At 38.9% G+C, this 22,801-nt stretch overlaps 1 protein-coding gene across 1 annotated transcript in view; it reads left to right on the top strand.

Annotated features, from left to right (window-relative positions):
• The first annotated feature begins 916 nt into the window (after positions 1–916).
• antxr1c (ANTXR cell adhesion molecule 1c) overlaps positions 917–22,801 on the top strand; it is a 40,134-nt gene continuing 18,249 nt past the window's right edge. Inside the window, exons 1-11 of the mRNA XM_031748878.2 lie at positions 917–1,548; positions 12,551–12,622; positions 13,864–13,935; positions 15,934–16,015; positions 16,142–16,172; positions 16,261–16,334; positions 16,482–16,550; positions 17,024–17,104; positions 19,658–19,718; positions 20,944–21,042; positions 21,205–21,274. Coding sequence (XP_031604738.1) covers positions 1,388–1,548; positions 12,551–12,622; positions 13,864–13,935; positions 15,934–16,015; positions 16,142–16,172; positions 16,261–16,334; positions 16,482–16,550; positions 17,024–17,104; positions 19,658–19,718; positions 20,944–21,042; positions 21,205–21,274 — 872 coding nt within the window. The 5' untranslated portion in view covers positions 917–1,387. The remainder of the gene's footprint in view (positions 1,549–12,550; positions 12,623–13,863; positions 13,936–15,933; positions 16,016–16,141; positions 16,173–16,260; positions 16,335–16,481; positions 16,551–17,023; positions 17,105–19,657; positions 19,719–20,943; positions 21,043–21,204; positions 21,275–22,801) is intronic.

Consider the following 22,801-nt stretch of genomic DNA (forward strand, 5'->3'; position numbering starts at 1 on the left):
TCCTGTTTTCTATCCTGTTTCTATTAACTGTCATTTCTCCTTTCTTTTTCTGTTATACACTATTCTGATTCACTGTTAAAAGTAGCATCTGTGCTACTTTAAGAAAGTGTCATCTTTAGCCATGCCTCATTTCCCCACAGCCTGATTCAAAAGTGTCAAAAAACCTTTGGTCATATTGGTATTTTGGAGCCACAAATGACCATATTTGATCATAGAGTGGAGCAATTACCTATTAACTAATGAAAGCTCAGATGGCAAAATGCATTCAAGCTCTAAAACTTAAAGAAAAGCTAAACAGGTGATTTATTAAAAACAAAACAAAGCAAAACACTCATATATAAAAGACACCATTATTTCTAATTAAGTCATCATTTAAGTGTATTTATGGCTGTTCAAAATAATCATATTTATTTCTAAAAACATTTTTTAGAAGGAGATTACCCCATGTGCTTGATGTATGGCAGCACTCACACTTCATGTGAGAGTTTGCTTTACCCTTTAAATGTGTCCTTCACCATATCTGCCACACTCATTACAGTCTTTGCTTCACTGAGTTGTAATTACAGTGGATATTGAAGCTTATAGTTAACCATCAGCAGCATGCTGAAAGTAAACAAACAAATGAGGACAAAGTGCTAAAATGCTAGGGTCGATAAATAAACGCGCTGGTGTGGCTTAAGGACGCAGTGCCACAATAAAGTTCATATACCTTGTGTAATTGTAATGATATAAATTGTTGTCACCCGTGCGCCGGTCTGCCACGTGAGGGAGGCGCAAAATGGGATCTTGACCCATTTTTTTTCTTTTTTCTTTTTTGCCTCCCTTCCTCTCTCCTCCTCAAGATGAAATTTGAAACCTGGGCCATTTCAGCCAAGTCTGTCCCCCGGGCTCTCAGTTCCTCCGGCTTCAAACACAGCTCTGCATCACCCAGCTCCATTTGGCTTTTTTAGAACTAAATCACTTCTGACACACTGACAGGAAAATATTATCCGTTTTTACGAACCACCCATTCAATTAAGTTTTTTTTTTTTTTGCAGTTTTTTTTCTTTTCTTTCTTTTTTTTTAGCCTGTCAGTTGCATGTGGATTCAAAACTATCCGAAAAAGAGCCTGAGGACCACCAGCATTTAAAACAAATAATAAACCTCTCTGAGTCAAAACACTTCTCCTGCTGCAATCAGGCCGGGATGCGTGTGGTCCTGATTGTACACTGATCTCAAAATAGTTGAATGATCACCGGCATCCTTTCTTTTGTCTCGGTAGCATCCCTGCCTCTCCACTTACAGTATTGTCTGTGGGATGCAAAGACCCACTGAAGTACTTTGGCTTGTTTTGGCATTTTTTTCCTCTCCATAAAGGAATTACGCTGTTTCGCCGGGAGGAGAGATTATGGCAAGATTTTTGCTGAACATGAGTCTCGTTTTGGTTTTGTTCGGATTATTTTTGCTCTCTTTTCCATCTGCAAGAGCCGAGCCGGGGTTGCTGGATGAAGAGGAGGAGGAGGAGAGCTCCTGCCAGGGTGCTTTTGACCTGTATTTCGTGCTTGATAAGTAAGTGGAGGTTGTTAGCAATACACCATAAATAAGCTAACTTTTTCTTGTTGTCAGAGTTTTTTTTATTATTATTATTTTATTTTAATATTCTTTTGAAGCGTGTCATTCTCTAAGTGTGAACAAACCAGTCGCCCCTGTTTTAAGAGAATGGGAATGATAGAAAAGTTTAACTTTTAACATAAAAAAGACTGAAAACAAAAATAAAGTTAGAAAAAGTCCAGCCAGAGAGCTTGCATTAGCAGATTAGCATCTGCGCGTGTCTGTGCGCGCGTGCGTGATGACGTTGGAGAGGAGGCTGACTGTCAGAGTTCAGGCTGCTGAATAAGCAAAAACACGGAGCGGGGTTTTGGAAGCAAATCCCGCGATATATGTCGGCTTAAATTATTTAACCCTCGTCTTCTATATCTGGCAATTCGTTTTTATAAAGAGATAAAACTTTTTAAGCGGTTTCCTTTATTCCCACCCACTCTGAAGGGATTTTTTTTATGTGACTGCTCACCGTTCGCTCTTTCATTTCCACTCTGTACGCCCACATAGGAAAAATGTTGTGGTTAAGTGACATCTTTGAACTGGACTTCAGCAGCTGGGGAGAAAATAAAATGTCAGAGAAACTTCTGGAGTGCCTGCCCTCTCTCTTGCTCTCTGTTTTCTAACATGACTTTTTTTCTGCATTTACTTTGAAGACATGAACATGACTGTGATTCAGTTATATTCAGTTTATTATAGAGCACAAATGGGACAAATGTTGTGGAGAATTTGTTTAAAGCAGTGATGTTGCTCTCATGTTTTGACTGCCAGCAGTTATCTTGAGATAATCTTACTTTGATTAAAAAACATTTAATCAACACCTACAGTCTAATTTGCGAACATGAACCAGTGCCAGAAATGGGAGGGGAAAGAAGAGGAGACGGGAAACAACAACATTTATGGAGAATGTGGTATTAATTTGGTGAAGGAAATGTTGCACACAGCACCTTTTTTGGGGGGGGGGCGTGCATCATGGGGGATTTTTAGCATCTCTGTGGCCATTGGCTTTTTCCGAGGAAAAAAAAAAGACTCCATATGTAAAGTCAGTAAAAGGGTCTTCCTATGTCCATTGAAGTTTACAGAATCTTAGTAGTTTATTTCCTGGAACTCAGTCCCAAGAAAACACATGCAAAGACACACACACACATACACACACACGCAAAACACAGGACTGCTTCACAGATGTGGACGGCTGCGTTCGTCTTGTGCTGTGAGGTAAACACTGACACATGCTGCAAATAAAGAATCTGCTCATTTTTTTCTGTGTGTCTGATGCTATTGTTAGCGCTCTTGCGTGCTGCGGTGCCCACTCCGAGGTTGACTAACAAGTCATCATTTGCGGACTTCAAACGAGAGGAAGCTCATTAGAGGCCGGTGTCGGCCTCCTACAGCCGTCGCTCACCCTGGATCCCTCAGGCCTCAGCTTGCTTTATGAGACATAGTCTCAACTCTGCACCCTGGTTTATCTTTATGAAAGGTGTAAAGATCGTTTAGCTTATTAATACATAGTTAAGTTCTGTAGTCATTCCCACATTTTAAAATATGTGAGGCAACACTGGGTGCAATGTTGTGTGTCTCATTCTTTTTAAAGTATTGAGTTCCTTTACAGTAAGCTTAAGCCAGATTCACAGATTTCAATTCTGTTGTTTTTCACTTTTTAAAGATCAGTTTTAAAACCTAAAGCTGTGCTAGTGGAACGCTGAGGCTCTAGTTAAGCAGAGCCATACGTTGAGTTAAATCCTCACAAAGACATGTTGGTGTTTAGCAAGTAAATGTTAATGTTTATACCCTCAGATCAGTCAGATACTGGCTCATTTTCCAATTCATACTAAACACACAGTACAGCTTAGGTTCCTCTGTTTCAGTCCTCACCACTGTGATGGACAGACTAACCACCTGATCGATCGACTGCAGATCAAATTGGTAGTTTGTAGAAAATTACGATGGATCAGTTTAAATATAGAAAAAGGAAATGCGTGCTGTAAGTGGAGAAAAGCATTGAAAGTTAGTAATGAAGGAAGAATGGAGTAATGAAGGAGTTGGATCATGAAAATGGACTCCCAAAGTATTTATTGCAGACTTGAGCATATGATGTCATGTCATGGCTCAAAGTTGTGAGACGTTGCTTGTGTAGACATCTGGGTAGTTGCATTCTGATGACAAGGTGGCTAATGGCTGCATGGCAGCCAGCTGAATTTGAAACATCTGGGACAGTGTTTGGAAAAAGTGGTTGCTGTAGCAAGATACCTTATTTTAAAATGATATGTGCCGTGAAGATCTATATGTGAAATTTTCTTGGAGCATTCAGTCACAGCCTGAAATCCAGTAAATATAGATGTTGGGTCTCATTTTAAGCCCCCAAACCACACAAGTGTCTAAGTTCTACTTTAATACACAGGCCATTTTATCTAATATAATACAGATGGTTGTTTAAATGGATGCCTTCCAACATATATGATGGTAAGATTTACAGTATACATATGTAGAAAACAAAGGGTGTCCAGATGAAATGTTATGAAAGAAGAGTACTCGCTGACAAAAAATAAAAATTTTATTAGTAAATAAAAGTTTCAAAAAAGGGCTTTAGGCACAGTAACCATCCATAACTAATAATGTGACATCATATCCCTTTGTTGTGGTGTATGGTTTATGGTCCTCAAGTTGACACAGAAACAAGACTAAGACGTGTGCGAGCAGCTCTGCGAGGCTGTGCTGAGAAACATTGCTAACATGTCACTGTAAGCATGCTGACATGCTGACAAAACTCAACAATTTTTTATCTGTTATTAGCAAAAAAAAAAGAAGAAGTTTAGTGAAATAAAGGTCAGCGAAATGGCATCATCAAACTTGTGCCAATTCCACAGAAATCAAAACTTAGTTCGTCTCCATACTGGGCCCCATACTGGGGACTGTCATTTTCTAAGTAAACAGCACATGTACACTACCAGTCATGGTCTTTCTTTATTTTCATGACTATTTACATTGTAGATTCTCACTGAAGGGATCAAAGCTATGAATGAACACATATGGAATTATGTAGTAAACACAAAAGTGTGAAATAACTCAAAACATGTTTTATATTTTAGATTCTTCAAAATAGCCACCGTTTGCTTTGATTACTGCTTTGCACACTCTTGGCATTCTCTTGATGAGCTTCATGAGGTCGTCACCTGAAATGGTTTTCCAACAGTCTTGAAGGAGTTCCCAGAGATGCTGAGCACTTGTTGGTCCTTTTGCCTTCACTCTGCGATCCATCTCATCCCAAACCATCTCGATTGGGTTTAGGTCAGGTGACTCTGGAGGCCAGGCCATCTGGTGCAGCACTCCGTAACTCTCCTTCTTGGTCAAATAGCCCGTATACATCCTGGAGGTGTGTTGGATAATAATAAAGGATTTAGACTTTTATTATACGTATGTGCAAAGAGACCAATAATGACATGCCCTGACCTACAGGCTTACAAACAGCATGCAAACTAAACTAAACTAGCCAACAGATGATGTCCCGACTTCCCAAACATGATGTTCTGAATTAAAAATTTAAGTTAGTTTGGTGCGCTGTGCATGATGTTCCTAAAATCATGAAGCCTTTTAACCTCAGTGATAATATGCTGCATATCTTTAAGTCCTATATAGCTGCAGGTTTGCATACTATGTGCATTTGCTGATTCAGACCGGGTGGGACGCAGCTTGCTGTTTTATATGGAACACATTGCCTCAGGAATGGTTTTGGGTGTGTTCATAGCAGATAAAGGAATTCACATATAGAGTACATGTTAATGTTCAACCCCAAAATGAAGTTGGCATTTGGTTGGGTGCAGATTCAAATATCGTAAATCCACAGTATCCTGTGATAGAATTTACACAAAAGTAAATGCATTGCAATAGTGATATGCAGTACTAGTCATTTTTTCTACATCCTCTTTCCATTTTCTCTTCTGTTACCGCACTCTTCAGTATTCTTGTTAGTCTTGTACAGTATTACTTTTATTGATTACAGATGGCGAAACACACTATTCAGTTTAGTAATGGTGTTGAAAAATAAATTTATCTGTGATTTGTTCATTTCAGTCTTGTCGTTGTTTTTGCAAAATGTTTCTCTTGTTTTTAATGTAGTCACAAGTTAGCGCTCCGGCTGGGCGTTGGGTCATGCTTCCGGAATCCAGACGAGTCAGTGGAAAACCTTAAGTGCAGCTGCAGTCTGTGAATACATTTTGAATGTCTGAATACGTTCTCGCTGTGGAATGACACCCGCTCTGTGTTTTGCTGTCTGGGGCTTTTTACAACATGTTGCTTTGACGTTAACAGCAAGGAGAAATGCCTCTTGACATGATATCGTGTTATCTGTCATTCAAGAATTTGGGTCGCAAAAGCAAGACTGGGGGAATAAAAAGTAGATATAGCTCAGTTTAGCTCTAATATTTGATGCAGGACTCATTGATTCAGTGACAGAAAGAAGAGCATGCTTTGTGTAGAGTACATAATATTCATCAGCTTGTTATTTAGTAGTTTCAAACCTAACGATTCCTCTCGGTTTTGGAATAGACACGCAGCATTAGCTCAGCAATCACGCAGTAAAGACTGACTTCTGCAGTGGCTGTAAAAGTAGGTTAGTGGTTTTAAACAAACAAATCCTTGTTCCCACTCAGTTAAGTTGGTGCGGCATCATTGGCTGCAGGCTGGGGTGGTGTGGGTAGGCCCAGTTGGAATGGTAGATGGACTCCTTAGTGGAGTTTTTTTTTGTTGTTTGGTTTTTTTGGGGTTGTTTTTTCATCTTCGACACTGAACCATGAGAAGAACGTTGCACCACTAAGCTTTAAGATGTAGGGAGCTTTTTCCCACATGCATGCTGCCCCCTGGGAGAAAAATGCCGGCTGATTAGAAGGCAACACGACTGGGAAATTAATGAAGAACAAAAAAACACTCCTTTAAGGAGAATCAGTTGAAAAGGTTTGATGTTAAACAAACATGTTGTAAAAGTGACTTTCAGCTGCTCCCTTATTCACAAGAGGCTCCACATGCCTGATTTCTCAGATTTTTACAACTGCTGGCCTTCCAGACACAACCCCGAACGGCTTTGTGTCTCCTCCGAGGATCACGCTGGGGATCTGTAAACCACCACACTCTGGACCCACTATATCTTTAAAGGGTTCCGCGGTTTAAAAACTTCCAAAATGACAAATCTCATAACCTTAACTTTATTATATGAAATAGGACGGCATCCTCCTTGAGACTAGGAAAAAACATGTGGTTACCTGGTGATTGCATTTCATTTTTATTTTTCTATTTTTTGCATTTGGCAACAGACTGCAAGTTGTTGCAGCAACCAGTGACCACTTTCCATCACAAGGCACAGACCAGCTGATAGGAGGCAACCCGTTTACAAATTAATCATGGCTCATATAAGACTGGCTGCAATCACTCTCAAGCAGATTGGAGGTTTATATAATTGCCAATTAATTTCTAAACATGGGGAGATTGCCAACAACTGTGGGAGTAAGCCAGAGAACCCACACTAGACAGTGAAAATATGCAAACTCCACACAGAAAAGTCCCATCCTGGTTTTAAATCCAGGACCTTCTTGCCGTGAGGTAACGATGCTAACCACCACACAGCTGTACTTCCCATTCCAGCTGGTTGCATGCAGAATATTTAAGTAGCTGCGTCAGTGTTTGCAATGGAATTTGTGTTTTAGAATTTGAGTGTAAATAGTTAATGTGAATTTTCTGTTTAATGTGAATTTCTGTCGAAGCAGATGGCAACATATTTGCAACAGACGGGAACAGATTTGTGGTTTTCTCCAATGTCACAGTGTTATCACAAAGAATTCCGTACTCGACCCCAATTCATTAGCAAACTGATAGAAGATGAGATTGCAAAGTTTATTGCACATGGTCTTAATAATTTTGGTCATGCTGTGGTCTGCAACCACTGTTTTCTCCACTGTGACTGCAACGTTAAGCAGTTTTATTATTACCTAGCCAACAGGAGGTAAGATAACAACCAAGAGATGCAACAATGACAGAATTTTAACTTTTTTCCCTTAATTTAATTTGTTCTTAGAAAATAAATACCTTTTCTAGATCATGTATGTTTATGGTCAAGTAGCTGTTAAGGTCTGTGTCGGTTTCCACCAGCTCCAAAGCTAATCGTCAAACTCGTCACTAAATCTTTGTGTCATCTGGTGCTATATAGTTAGGCTTATTGGCTTATTGCTTACTTCACATGGCTGATGAGAGCAGTGAAGCAAAATAGCCGTACAACCAGAGAGGTGAGCTGAGAGATGCTAAAACACTTAATAAAGTTAATAAAGTGCAGAGCTGTGTGTTAGTTATCTGGGTTTGGTGAAAACCTGAAATATTCTCCAAAGCAGCTTTAAACTGGTATTTTGTTACGTAATGCTAATCGTGTTGCAGTGTGTCATTTATCCCACTTAAAGCTCTGAGCTTTTCAGCTCATTAATACTAATTGGCAAATATTAGCAGTCTATTACTAAAATTCTAAACTGAAATGGCAAGTATCTCTTACAAAGAGATGAATGAAGAGTAAAAAATCATGCGTGTCAAGACTGTTCAGTGGTTTTTAAAACTGTATGGAACTAGAAAGAAAGCCAGTGAACATAGAAGGTCATAAACCTTTCAAGTTCTTTGTGCTGTTGTTGCCCTACCCTCTTGTTCTGTCTCCTCTACAATGTTCTTCTGTCCCCTCCCCTCCCGCTGAACTTTGTGCTTTCCAGACATACACACAGTCTCTGAGTAATTTTCTGCAGGTCCACTCAGTGCGAAATCTACCCAGTCAGCAGAAAAAGACATTACTGAGAATGATTAAAGATGTTTTTATTCTTCAGGGCTACTCAAACCCATGGGGGACTTCAAGCCACAAGTCACAGTATGTTTAGCATCAGTCAACAGTAATGATGCATACTACCTCCCTTTGTGCTTTTAGCAATTTTGGAAACTCAAGGTCACTACAAAGAATGCTATATGTGCATAATGTTGCAGAAGATAAGATTTCCAATACTGTATAATGCACAATGGCTTGGTCTAAGGGCTGAATGTAACCTCAGACTGTTGAAAACCTGAATTTAGCACCTATGAAGTGACTCAGCTGCAGTGACAAAAGAAAGTAGGACCGAGTGATTGTAAATTCAGCAATCTAACCTGAAACTATACGTCTTAAAACATTAGAAAAAGTCTTAATAGATATTGACACATTTGATCTTCTGTATTAACAAGGAATGGAGTTTACTTCTCCTAAAAATCAGATGGAAATGCACCACAAGTAATTTGGATGTTTGTTGGAATGCTTCATTCCAGCGTGTTTGAAGCACTGCTTCAGAGATCGAAAGTGAGATCCTTGAGATCTCACGTAAGTTTGGACAAAGAGCTTAAAGGCGTCTCTTACCCAACATTCTTCTTCTTCATTTCCTGTCCTTGCATCTAAAATTGTTAGACAAAAAATTCAAGAAAACTCCTACAGGTTCCCTACAGGACAACCTAAAGGCAACCATCGTTACACTTGAGAGCAACGCTGCAAACTCACTGTGATATGGCAGACACCTTTTAGCTGTATTTTCATTATAAACCTACGCAAAACCTACATTAAACACCATTTCCTTCACTTGATTTATCTGCAATATGTTCATCAGTTTATAGTACATTCAGTGTCCTTTTAATGGCAAATTATACTGTGTTATGTAATTGGCTGCCACAGTATTTTTTCATGTTAAGCTAAGCAGTGCATACTCTTTTTTTTTTTTTTTTAATGGATTACAGTGTTTTTCCAGGAGTAGTCTTAAATCTGGCAAAGCAGTTGAAAACTAGCTATTTAGCGACACAGGCACATTAAGATCTACAGTCTCTGTAAAACAGAGACTATGTGAACCGCACAGTGACTAAACAGAATGTTTACTTGTTGCTTCGGTCTTCTAGTGGCCATGCTGGCTCAGACAGACCAAAGCAGGTCCGAAACTTGGCGTTGAAGTTGAACTAAATCACTGAATCACTGGCATGTTTTCTCTTGCACTTCGATATGAGCCAACAGGTTTTTCCCATTATCTCACTCCCACAGTTCAATTGACAGATAAACCTCTTCATCTTTCCTTCCTTTTCTTTTGCTTCTTTGTTTCTCGGCTCTCAGATGGCTTACAATCAGACACATGGTTTTCATCTCATTAGTACAGAGAAAACACTGTCGCTCGGCTATGACAAGTTGCTATGACACAACTTCACACCGATGTTGGGCTTCATCTCTTAGTTGGCAAACTGTGGCCGCCCCTCACCTTTCTGAACTTTTGCTTTCTGAGCCCAGACCGCACACCGCTAAACTTCGGTGTTCAACTCAGGTCATTAAAATTAGATCAAGGGATTGTGGTGGGAATAAGACACCGTATAAAATGGTGTCATCAAGAATCAGAATAAAAACGACCACTTCCTCTGCCAGCACTGTTTGGACAGGTGAGTGAAACTGCAAGCTAGGCCTCAATCCCACGACTGTAGCCACCTCAGACAATCACAACTGCTCCAAGGCAAACAAGAGCCACCGTGGTCCAGAAGTAGCTAAAAACCAAACGTGGGTGTCCTCAGATTCACCCTCGTGTTAAGTAAACTCAAGAATGATCCCCACACTTCGTCACAACTATTAGCTGCAAATTTCACCAGACTTTTTATTCTTTCTCCCCTCCTCTGTTGCTATAATGGAACAATTTGCACAAGAAACTGGCTGCTGCCTTCCCTTCAGGTTTGAACCCGTCTGCATGTGTATGTGGGGCTCTTTCTGTTTGCGCTGCACTTTTTATTGAACTAAACGCTACAGTCTACCTCAGACCTTTTTTTTCTTATTATTTTGGGAGAATTTTGTTTAGCTTGTAAGGTCTTGTCCTCTTTCTCTGCTCAGTCAGCCTCCCAGGAATGTAAGCCTTGATGTGGGGGGAGCAAGTCATGTCATCAGAACTGTAAAAACACAGAGAAAATGCTTAGAAGAGGCTTTTTTTTCCAGTTGACCAGCATTTGTAACCATTCCGAGTTAAAGGGTAAAACCACTCAGAGTTACATAACATGTATATAATATTGTGGAGGCGTTTTGCCTTCATCTGAGCAATCAATCAGTTTGTTTTTCTAGAATTTGCTGTTGATAAGGTTTTTGTATGAGTCAAAGAAGTACTGATAAACCACGCCAACACTATTTGAAATTTCTGTGCTGTAGCTGGAAAATAAGTCTTGAGCTTTGTAAGTCAGACACGTCAGTGTTGCTCGTGAGCAGCTGTACTGATCTCTTGGATATATTAAACGAGCAGTGGAAGTATTATTTCCTACTTTAAACAGAAATCATATGAAACAAATACATCTAACAAAGCATTTAATCAAGGTTTACGGTCTGGTTTGGCAGGCTAAAAAGCCTTGAATGACTGAGGCATGATGGGAAACTCCCTGGTATTCCCTGGCTCTATCTTCCCCCAAATCCTGGCCAAATTCAGTAATTACCCCTCTGCTTCAAAGCAATAATACAAAAACACCAGGGGTTATAATCTCTTTGACATGCTATTGCAGGAAAATAACATGAGCCACAATTCATTTCCATTTCAACCATTGGCCATGCAACTGGTGCTGTTTTCCAAAACAGCTCACATGAGAAAGGCTAAGTTGGTTCCTGCAAGTTTAGCTATCCATGTAATACAAATACAAATACAAATACACATGAGTATTATCAACTTAAAGCATGAGAAACCTGCTTGCAAGGAATGGTCGATTCACCTTGTTATGTCTAGAGGTCTCAGACAGCTATTTGGACCATTAGTTTGCAAGGAACTAATTCATCTAGAAAGTAGGATAACAGCGTGGATGTTTAGTCTGTTTCCCATTTTCTCCCATCACAAGGATACAAACTTCCACTTTAAGCATATGGCATGGCTTTGTGTTTGGTCTCTTTCTTAGAGAACTGCATGGATAAATGCAAGTGAAGAAGCTGAATTAAAAATGGTGTTGCTGTTCTGTCCCATACAAAGATTGAAACAAACAAACAAACAAAACGTACTCATATCAGTGCTAGAAATAATACTGAATAATTCCTGCTTCATCCTCTTCCAATATTACCACCATCAGTTGGCACATTTACCAGGTGTTATCTGTCTGGCTTCTTCCCTAACTAATGGATGACCTACTGACTGGTTACTTTATACCCAAAGCTCTCTCCACTAATGATCACTCTTAATAAAATCGCCCCACAACACGCATGCTGTCTGGCTAGAGGAAATGAAGGCAGCTCCACAGGGTATCATTTTATGATAGTTCACTTTTATGGAGGATCACCTAGGGAGACCATGGTCTGTTTCCTCATCCTCAAGGGCCACATTAATGATACAGGAGTGTGCTAAATCATACTCCCGATCCTGCCACAAGTGACTATTACCACACATATTTTTGTTACAAAATAATCCATATTCATAACAAAATTAAGTTTTGCATTTTCCCCTCTGAGGAACACTAACAAACGGCATATTAAATTAACTATTTCTTGCTAAAGAGTACGATAGGATGATAGTTATGTTTGGCAGCTCAGGAATGAAAGTCATATTGAATGACTTTAATTAAATAAATTAAAACGGTACTTTTATTGCAAGTAAATGACACACAGTAAAGGCACTGCTAACAGGTTGAGCAGTTGTGTTTTGCCTGGCATATACACAGCTTGTTCTTCATGTTGTGGAGCTAATGACTAGACCCCCTGTCATTTTTGGCTAGCAAAGCTCTAACCCTCTTGTATGAGTACTCTAACATATGAAGGTTAGAGTCTAACTGATACAGTACATACCTTATGAGGTTATTTTTTATGTTTTAATTTTCTATTTTTATTTGAACTGCTACAGTCACTTACTATGATATCAAACAGAGTCATATTTCTCACATTTTTCTTGATATAACCTTTTTTTAAAAAAATGTGCCATCCGTTGAGCTTTTCCCTTTTTCTGTTTTCTAGATCTGGCAGTGTGAAGGATCACTGGAATGAAATCTATGAGTTTGTGAAGAACTTAGCAGAAAAATTTAAAAGGTAAGAGACACTTAGTGAATATGTGTGTGAACAGACACAATTAAGCCAACAGATTTGCATAGATAAATGGGATAATATAGGTGATATACACTGTATAGTGCAAGATCAACATTTGGAACCAACATTGTCAGTCTCCAAACAGCATGTTGCCTCGTATTCGACTTCCTGGAGCCCAGAGATATAAATTACTGAAGAGAAAAGCACATTTTATAGAGCAGTCACTCTGGTAAAGTGAAAAAATCTGTCCTTACAGCTACAGCTTGCCACATGCTAAGTCACTCAGTATCCGGGCTGATGATTCACTCAGTCTCCAGTAGTTGTGTCAGTGGCTACAGGCACAAATGTCTTTATGTATGTTAGCTGGCTTGGTTTGATGGACTGTCTTTAGTTTAAGGTTCCTTTTCCTCCAAATGTCTCTAAGATCTCTCTCATCTCTCTAAGATGCAGATATTGCATCTATAATTTCAAAATTGAAATATCATTCTTAAAGTATGGCATATATTTGAAAGCAAGAAGTTTCAATAAATAACCAGCTTTCAGCTAGACTGAAAGGCTTTTCCCCCACACGATTTGAAGGTCACAACACCTGGAGCTTATGAGACCTAGTCATAGCAAAGAACAGCTCCTCCTCAAAGCTGTAGTTTTTTTAACAACTATGCAAAAAGTTTTAAACAATCCAAATCTGCCCTAACTTACTGTGTCACACAAGCAACACACATTCTTGCTTCAAAAAGTTGAAGTGTGTGTAATTCCTTTCACCAGTAAACAGAACTTTTCCACATCTGAAGATTCAGCAATGCAGCCTCAATATCAACATTTGTGTCACGCAACAAAGGGTTCAAATCCTGCACACTGAAACAACTTCATGTCATATGGCTTCTTTGTGTGCTCTAAACAAATAATCAATCTCAAGCTAGAAACACAGATTGCTGGAGTGAATCAGTTAAGTCATTTGTCCAGTAAGATATCTGTTGAAAAAAGAGAAGAAAGAAAAGGCATGAATACAAAGAGTTATTTTATGTTTTCTAGGAAAATTGTTATATTGTTTGTGTTTTATTGTTATTAGTTAGAATAACTGTTTCTGATTAATCTCACATGACATAGAAGTGTTTGTATTGCTTACACAGGCTGTTGTACTTAGTGGACGAATACTAATATCTTTACTTCCTGGTCACTTTTTTGGGTGAACCATTAATAATATGTGTGATGCTTTATTTGCTCTTTCTTTTTACCTTTTATAGTCCTATGCTGAGGATGTCCTTCATAACATTTTCCTCAAGAGCGTCCATCATTTTGAAACTGACGGAAAACAGGTGAATTAATTTCTCTTATATAACCTTACAATGAATACAGTCATTTAATACAACCCTTTAATGTCAGTATTTAAACACAGCTAACATTCCTGAGTGTTTTCATGTGCAAGTTTTTGTAGGACGAAGTGATCTCATGCGACAGTAAATTTAATCCACTGCATCAGAATCAATGGAGATAAAACTGGAAATTAGCCCATGTCACTGTGAAACTGTCACAGAATAACATTTGTTGAATAAGAGACAAGAATGATAATGAGAGCACTGATAACCGCTATTGTGTAAAACAAGTTTCATTTCTAACAGAAGTAGCTATAGCTTGGATCCTTAAGTAGTGAAAGTGTTCAGATATTTTGCTTCGTTAAACATGTGAATACATTATAAATGTGTTTTGTGTCCTTCACGGATAATAAGCCAAGAAGTTCAAAATTTTGCATCAATTAGAGGTACGTTTCTCTCGTTGGGTGCAATAGGTCAAAATCCCGGACAAGCCCCCAAATATGTCATCATCAATAAATTCACAGCTCAAAGGAACACAACACATAAGAAGCAACGATTTTAATGCAGTTAAAAAAAAATACTTAAATGCAAATAATGATTCAGTAAAAGGACTAGATGTTACAATCCCTGACCATGCATTGCTTTAGATGGAGAAAATCTTGGGGGATGGTTGTTATGAGGAAAAGCAGCCCAGAATACATATAAGCAAGATGGGATCCCCCAGAACCTAATATTAGTAAATTAAACTAATAAAGACAAAACTGAAAACAGGAGTGCTAGGAAGTCCCAAGTGAGTCAGTAATTAATAAGCAAAAATGTAAACAGCGACTGATGCAAAATACTGGTGCCCTGAGAATCCCCAAAGCACTATTTCCTTTGGCTTGGTGTGCAAGTGTCTTGTTGTGTTTTAAAAGTATTTTTGAGAAAAAGTTCTGAACCAGTTTTGTGTGTACACATAACACATAACTTTGTTATTAGCATCTTATTATTTGTTCTCATTTCCTTAGTTGAATCTACAAAAAAAATGGCAAAGATAACATAGTTTAGTGGATAAATAGTATATAAAATAGTATTTTTGCACCAAGACTGGGATACCGATTAGCTGGATCACCTTGGCATACTCTGCAGTGATATGCCAAGGTGATTCAGCTAATTGCTGGTTCAACAAAGACCTGAGAGATGCATCTGGCACTTCCACCTGCTGTTCACTGAATCAGTGAACTTCTTCAGAAATGGTCCCAGTGGAAAGGTGGTAGTCAATAAGCCTCTCTTAAAGAGGAAACAGGGAAAAAAAAAGCTGAGGTATGCCAAATTATACACGAACTTGACTGAAAATTAGTGGCAACAGGTCTTTGTGGAATGATGAAATTTAAAAATTTATATATCACCCTACATATATATGAAGGAGGTCAGCTGAGAAGTATAACAATGAGCATCTAGAACCATCTATAAAATATGGTGAATGATCTGTCATGGTTTGGGGCTGCATTTCAGTCAGTGGTGGTAATCTTGTAAAAATTGATGGAGTTATGAATGCAGAAAAGTAGTGTCAGAGTTTAGTCCACAATGCAGTATCAGGAAAGCATCTGACTGGCAGCGGCTTCATTCTTCAGCTTGACAATGATCCCAAACGCACTGCCAATGGAGTAAAAGCATAACTGGGTAGAAAAACACACAATGGAACACTGTCAGTCATGGATTGGCCTCCCCAGAGCCCAGACTTCAACATTATTGAATGTCCTTGAAGGACCCTGGAGAATTATTTCTGAATATTTAAAGAAATTATAAGAAAGCTTGAATATAAGAGTTGAGTTTGTGTTGAAGAATAAAGGTGCTCATACCAAATATTGACTTTCAAGCTCATTAGAACTGTACAAACTCTGTATTTGCTTTATATACTGTATTTCTATAACTAAAAAAAGTTTAATCAATACCGTAGGTAAGCTTCCAGAAATGCTCAGGTAGGACAGGAATCCAATTTTGCTTTGTTACTTTCTGCAGAGTCGACATCACAAAGGGTTTGAACGCACTGAACAGAGAGGTTCCCGGTGGAGATACCTTCATGCACCTCGGATTACAGCTTGTGAGTGTGTGCTGTAATGTGTCCATACATTTTTACACTGCAAAATCAATCTGCTAAGTACAGACCTACTCAAGGCTCCTTCTATTACCTGTTTAAGTCTGAAATGTGCTGTGACTTTATTTAAAGGCAAATCAGCAGATAAAGAAGGAGAACTTTGGTAAGCATTAATAAACATAATTATCTAATTTGTTGGGCAACAATGGAGCACATGGTGAATTTACAACACAGGCGTATATGATTTGCAGGTACTGCCAGCGTGATTATTGCTCTGACTGATGGAGAGCTACATGAGCATCAGCTTAGAGATGCACAACATCAGGTAACAAATTCACACTAACACTGATTTTCCAGATGACTCTGGTTAGAGCTCAGTAACAGGGCTAAACTGGAAGCAGAATTGCTCTCATTGGCTTCACTGACAGTTTTCTGGAGTTTGCTCAACTTTTTGCCTTTGTTGTTCAAACAGGCAAATGAAGCCAGATCTCTGGGAGCTATTGTGTACTGTGTTGGTGTCAAAGACTTCAACGAGACACAGGTAATTCAGATGTGACAAATTTGTGCAGTATATGGAAATTTATTCCCTTTAATCCCCCAAATATAAGACATTTGATTAGGAAAAAAAGCAAAAATTCTCCACAGGACATGTACTCTACCACATGTGCTCATTATTCTGTAAATGAAGAAATATTACAAAAAAAATGCTTTCACTACTGTGTATTCAGAGACCCTTGTGCATATTGGCTAACCCATCATTTTCCCTGTGAACCAACTCCAATGATTTTTAACTCTGATCTCTTCAAGTGTTCTCTTACTGTACAGTTCTTTACCTTTAAACCATCTGAAATTGCTTCACATGAGTATGAGTGCATTTGAGGCAGCTTTCCCCCTGTCACGGCCTCATCTTTCATTGTTGACGTTTATTTAGCCTCCTTTGATTATTTAGTTTGTTAATCCTTCTTCTGTTCTCTTCTGTTTGTGTACCTCTGTCTGAACTCTTTCCCACTGTAGCTGGCCACCATTGCAGACACCATTGAACATGTGTTTCCTGTTTTGGGAGGCTTCCACGCCCTGCGGGGTGTCATTGATTCGGTAAATAAACACTTTTCCTTGCAGAGAAACTAGCCCATACAGGCTCCGTTCAGACATCCGTATTTACATATACAACATAAGATCCCTTTTCACTGCAATGTCATTTTAAACAGTTGTTTATTTGAAAGCGAAACCTGACTTTTGAAAACACTATTGTACAATTTTATAACGACTGAATATCTTTAAGATTTTATTTTCTCTCAGACCAGTTAATACAACGAATTTTAAGCTTTTAAAAGGAGCACTGACTTTCTCTAGGTTTCAACTCTCTGCTCAGTATTCTGTCATGCAACACGCAGAACTGTAACTCTTTGTGTATACTGCCTGAAACACACACAGAGTTCAGTTCAAGCAGGGTAAGCTACTTCAACTTGCGTTCTCTCCTACAGCTAACATGGTGAAAAAAAAGCTTTTATCAGCTCACTGGGCAATAGTTTGCTTTTTCAGTTTTGGATCTGTGACAATCACGGTGACAGTGTAGGATCAAGGACCAGTCATGCAGGTTTGAGACTTGTTCATGAACATCTGGCAACCACTGGTCATGAGGGTGAAATTAGTATTCATCAACTGGTGGAGAGTGGTTGGTTGAGGTTGATGGCAGTCACTGGGAGAATGACTGATAAAGCTATAGTCACATGGTCCTGTTGACTGATCAGTGACCCCCATTTTCCCTAGCAACCTACCTGTCAGTTGGGAAAAATGTGTATTCTTCAGCTGGTTGGCAGAAACATTCTTGTGATTGCTTTGGTCGCAGGATATTGTTGCAGTCTCCTGTGGTTTGCATGGAAGTGATGGACTTGTCTACAAACACTGGCCAGCTGCTCTCTGAGCTGAAGTGAAAATGTAAGAACTGCAATACAAACCGAAATTGGAGACCTTCATTGTGAAAGTTGTTTCTTTTGAAACATGTTGGCTGAAGCTCTGAGACAAACCTCCATTTCTGTTGAATACCACTCAGCTAGTAGTTGGAAGTGTTTGCAGACAGATGTGTATCTATAGGCACTCATGATAATCCGAGACAAAGCTGTCACTAGGAGATTTTTGGTTTATCACCCTCTTCTTTCTCACACACCAACAGCCAGCAAAATCCAGGAATGGCTGCCAATCAGTCTGGGAAAATGTAATTTTCCCTTGAAATCTGTGGCTGTATCACATCCAATTTTAGGCAATGACATCACATGAGAAATCTCAATATACTCAGCTAAATCACAATTTTCTAAAGCCCAATGTTCTCAGCTACAGTCGTCCTTTCAGCGAGTAATAAACAAAACTAGGCTCATAGTCGTTAGCCAGTGACCAGATCATTTCCAGCTGAAATGATTGTCATTTGAACATTTAATCCATTGTAGCTAGCAAGCTCATAAACCTAAGTGTCGCTCCAAGAGTTTGATTATGGTCAAATAGCTAAAACCATTAGCTTATGTAATTACCCAATCATTTTTCCTTGAACTTAATGGAATGCATCGTGTGTTCTCACTGTGTTTTATTACGCAGGCTATATAAAAAGGAAAAAACCTGTGAAAAATATCTAAGGCTGGAATTTCTTTTAAAAGATTTTCACTTCCTATTAAAAGGATTGATCACTTTTAAGTATTGCTTTTATTAATGCTTTGAACATCTCTGATGTAAAAGTATTAAGATTGGAGAACATAACCATCGAAAAGTAAGTTATACTAGTCCCTTCACTTTGATCATTTAAGATAATGTTGTCACAATGAGATGTGCAGAGCGTAGAGTCAGAGTCATAAAACGCAGGATTCAGAAGTCGGAGGATCCAACAGCTAAAAGCTTTAATTGCTAAAAACTAGGATAAAAGGTATATCGATGTAAAAAAAAAAAAAAATCGATAAAGAGAACTGAAGATCCCAAAGGGTTGCAAAGAGGCGAATGAATCGCAAACATTACAGATCATGTGACAAAAATAAAACAGGATTATTTATATGCACATGACTAACTGGGGATTGGAAACAGAATGGGGAACTAGAGGCTGATGGAGCTAATCAAGACATAAGATCTTTCAAAGGAAACCGGAAATAACTAAAAGAGCACTACTACTGACATAATTACTTATACTTAGCAAGATCTCAGACAAGGGGACAAAGAGGAACCAACACAAAAACACAGAAATGAGACAAAGTGTGGGAACTGTAACTGTCATAGATAAAAATCAAGACATGAACCACGACACAGGATTGCAAAACCGAAACTCAGAACAAAACAGTCATCAAGAAAAAACAGAAATTAGAGACTCAATAATAACATCACCAGGAAAAAAACTTATTATTGTACTAAAATAATAAGAAAATCAAAACATGAAAGTATTCAGCTGTATTTGCAAAGCAGTGAGAGTTTTGAGTATTCTGGGAAGAGGTTTAACCAACCCAAACTTGTTTTTAAGTTTTTAAGACACACACTGATAAATATTATTAAGGATTATTTTACATCAGATGACTCCCAAATATACCCAAAACATATTAATTGAGCTCTTGGCTGATGAACAAGGATAGTATCAAAATAAATGTGGAAAAATCACTGCTGTCTTTTCTCCCCCAGATCATCAAGAAATCCTGCATTGAAATTTTGGCAGCTGAGCCTTCCAGTGTTTGTGCAGGAGGTGAGGAGCTATAAAACTCACACATTCACAATTACAGCTTGAACTCAGTCCCTCCTGAGTCATCGACACATCTGCCAGCAAACCACTGCTCCTTCCACTGTGTCATTTTCATTAGTGGGTGCCTGGTCTCGGCTTCTTTGAATTATGACAATCCCAGACTGAAAGAAATGACCATTTATGGCCATCCAGGTCACTTACAGGAAATCTGCTGGGACAGGGTAACACGGAGGGAATAATATTACAGAGTCTCATTAAAAGGAGGGACCGTGAGACGGGGGGCAGGGGTGAGATTTCCTGCAGATATGATGTAAAGTAGACAACATCCTTTACTCTCCTGCCAAGAGAAAGATTATGACAGTTAAAGCAACAATAAATGGACATTAAAAGCCACAAATGAACAGATAAAAGCAGGGTTGGATTAAAAGTTTTTGGCAATAGCAGAAGGACTTTGACTGTTTTTCACATCTGCCTTGGCCTTTTATGAAGCAATGAATTACTTGCACCCATAAAGAGGGAAATTATTTAACTTCACACTGAATATTATACCATGGCCTACTGCTAGAGCAAGCTGCCTCACAGATTTAACCTTATTATATACATATATGGCTGATATACAACAGTAGTTTCAATTTGTGACAGGAAACATTGTAACTATTTAAGGTCTAGCAGAGACATTAGTTAATTTTTATTGTATTTTAAAGCAATGTAAGGAGACTAAGGCCCATGCTATTTTCTCTCCGTGACAATGGTGGCAAAATAAGCTCAGTTTCACTCAGTTCCACTACAGTCAAGATATTGTTATTTTCTCATCCACCTTATGACATGGATAAGATGTAGAAAACCCTTGTATTTGCAAAGGTGCATAAGTGCAACCCAGGGAGGACATTAATAACAGGAGATGTGGCACTGATTTAGTAAGAAACAGCAAGAAAAGCAGGAGCTGCAATAAGGGTGGGTTGCAAGGCAGCTTGCAGACGTGCAGAAACTGTGGGGAGGTTTAAATAGAACGACCGGTGTGAGACTGATAAGCTGAGCTGGAGGCTTCTTGGCTTTTCTGAAATAATGCTACATTATTAGAGAGACATCACACCATGCTGGTGTGCAACTGTGCCACATTAAACAGGAAAGTGAGCTTCGTGTAGGATAAAGTAATAAAGTGTCAGATTTTTCTTAGCAAAGACTGTTTGCCAAGTGTCTAAAATGTAAAAATACCTTGTGTAACCAGAGTCTTTTCAAGTGGTGGTGAAAGGAAATGGGTTTCTCCATGCAAGAAACATCGACCAGGTGCTCTGCAGCTTCAAAATCAATGACACCATCACCATCAGTGAGTACACCTACGCTTTGTTTCCTTAATATAAATCGAACAAGAGAAAAAAAATAGATCCTCAAACTCAAGCTATTTCACTTTTCACTCGTGTATGTTGTCTGTACATGCTACATAGCTCAGAGTGACTTTCGTGATCAAAATGTTTTGTTTAATTTGTAGATGAAAAGCCAGCTGGTGTAGAAGACACATTCTTACTGTGTTCAGCTCCTGTTATCGATGAAGTTGGAAAGTAAGTCCCTCTTCTTTATAACTTCATGACTTCATTTAGTCACGCAGATCCCCTGTCATCACCCTTTCAAGAGAAAGTGCGTATACTTCAATGTCGTCCATGTGCATCTTTGACCACATTCTTTGCCTCTGGGACAAGAAACACATAAATATATTCGCGTGTATATGTGCACAGACCATAAGACGCCTGCTGTACATTAGCTGTTTATGATCCCCATCTGAGGCCAGATTCCTCCGTTCTTTATCCCAGTAGAGCTTACCAAAATAAAAGAGGCTCTCTCACTGTGGCGGCATATTCAGTGGTAAACCCTTCATAAATACGTCTTAGTTCTATCGTAAATTAGAACAGAGCAGTGAAAACTAAAGCAAATTCTTGGTAGACACAGATAGAAAGTACTACCTCAAGAAGAAAAACCTAATGAAAGCTAACACCGTTCCATATCTGCATGTAAATCGATACCACGTCAATAGTTTAAGGTTTGCTCTAAAGTGTCCGAAAATGAATCAGTTCTGGTATAATGACTTTCAAAACATTGTAGTCCAAGTTTATATGAGATTCAAATCAGGCCTCTGTGCTTGTTGAGGTTTCATGAAGCTGATTAACATTACAATAGAAAAAATGAGCTGCATTTTAAAGTTCAGGATCACAAGGCATTAAAAAGAAGTGTTTCTGTCCGTGTTCAAAGGCCAATGAAGGGCTGTGAAAACTAAGACAACTGAGGTTAGCCTTCTCGAACTTTGACCACATGACGGTCACACAAGTTTTCGGTGTAACCCAAGAAGGGGCCAGAATTGCTTCTCATCAGCTAGCTGTATTCTCCTTTTAGAGCCCAACTATGCTCCAACATCAACAATCCACAAACCTCTCTAACCTAAGTCTTTATGGGAAGAAAAGTACACTGGGCCACAGAATACAAGGTTGAGTGGATGGTGGTAAAGACTTTAAACACACAAAGTAGGCAGACGAGACCTTGTCAGCTAATACCAGAAGTTCTCTTCTCACGCTTTCTTTCTTGACTTTTTTTTAGGGTCCTTCTTGTATTTCTATAATTGTTTACAAATTCCTTCATTTAACTCTACAATAGCAGTTGCAAATCACATTTGGAGGGAGTATTTGTGCTGGCTGTGGTACGGTAGCACAGAGAAGTTGATTTGCTTCCTTGGAGAAAGATTTAGGAAACCTGGAGTGATGGCTCAGACGCTGAAACTTCAGTCGAAGGTAGAAGGACTGTAAAGCAGATGTGGTGGCATTACATCCCCACAATTTCGCGTTGATCAGATTCATTTGGATCTTTGTGTGTTGTTCTGATCTTACCTTAGCACTTGTAAACTTTCAAGTCCTTTCAAATCTAAACACTTCACCTCCAGACGCTCTCTTTCACTCCACTTCTGCAGCTTTTAGTGCCAGGCAGGCTCTTTTTGACCTATTTGCTAGTTTCTGTGAAACCTCACCACAGCTTCTGCCTGCCCGTCTGTTTATTTTTCTGTCTCTTTTCTGTCTTTTATCATTAACTCCTTATTTGATCCC

The sequence above is a fragment of the Oreochromis aureus genome, linkage group 8 (assembly GCF_013358895.1).
Source record: "Oreochromis aureus strain Israel breed Guangdong linkage group 8, ZZ_aureus, whole genome shotgun sequence".
NCBI lineage: Eukaryota > Metazoa > Chordata > Actinopteri > Cichliformes > Cichlidae > Oreochromis > Oreochromis aureus.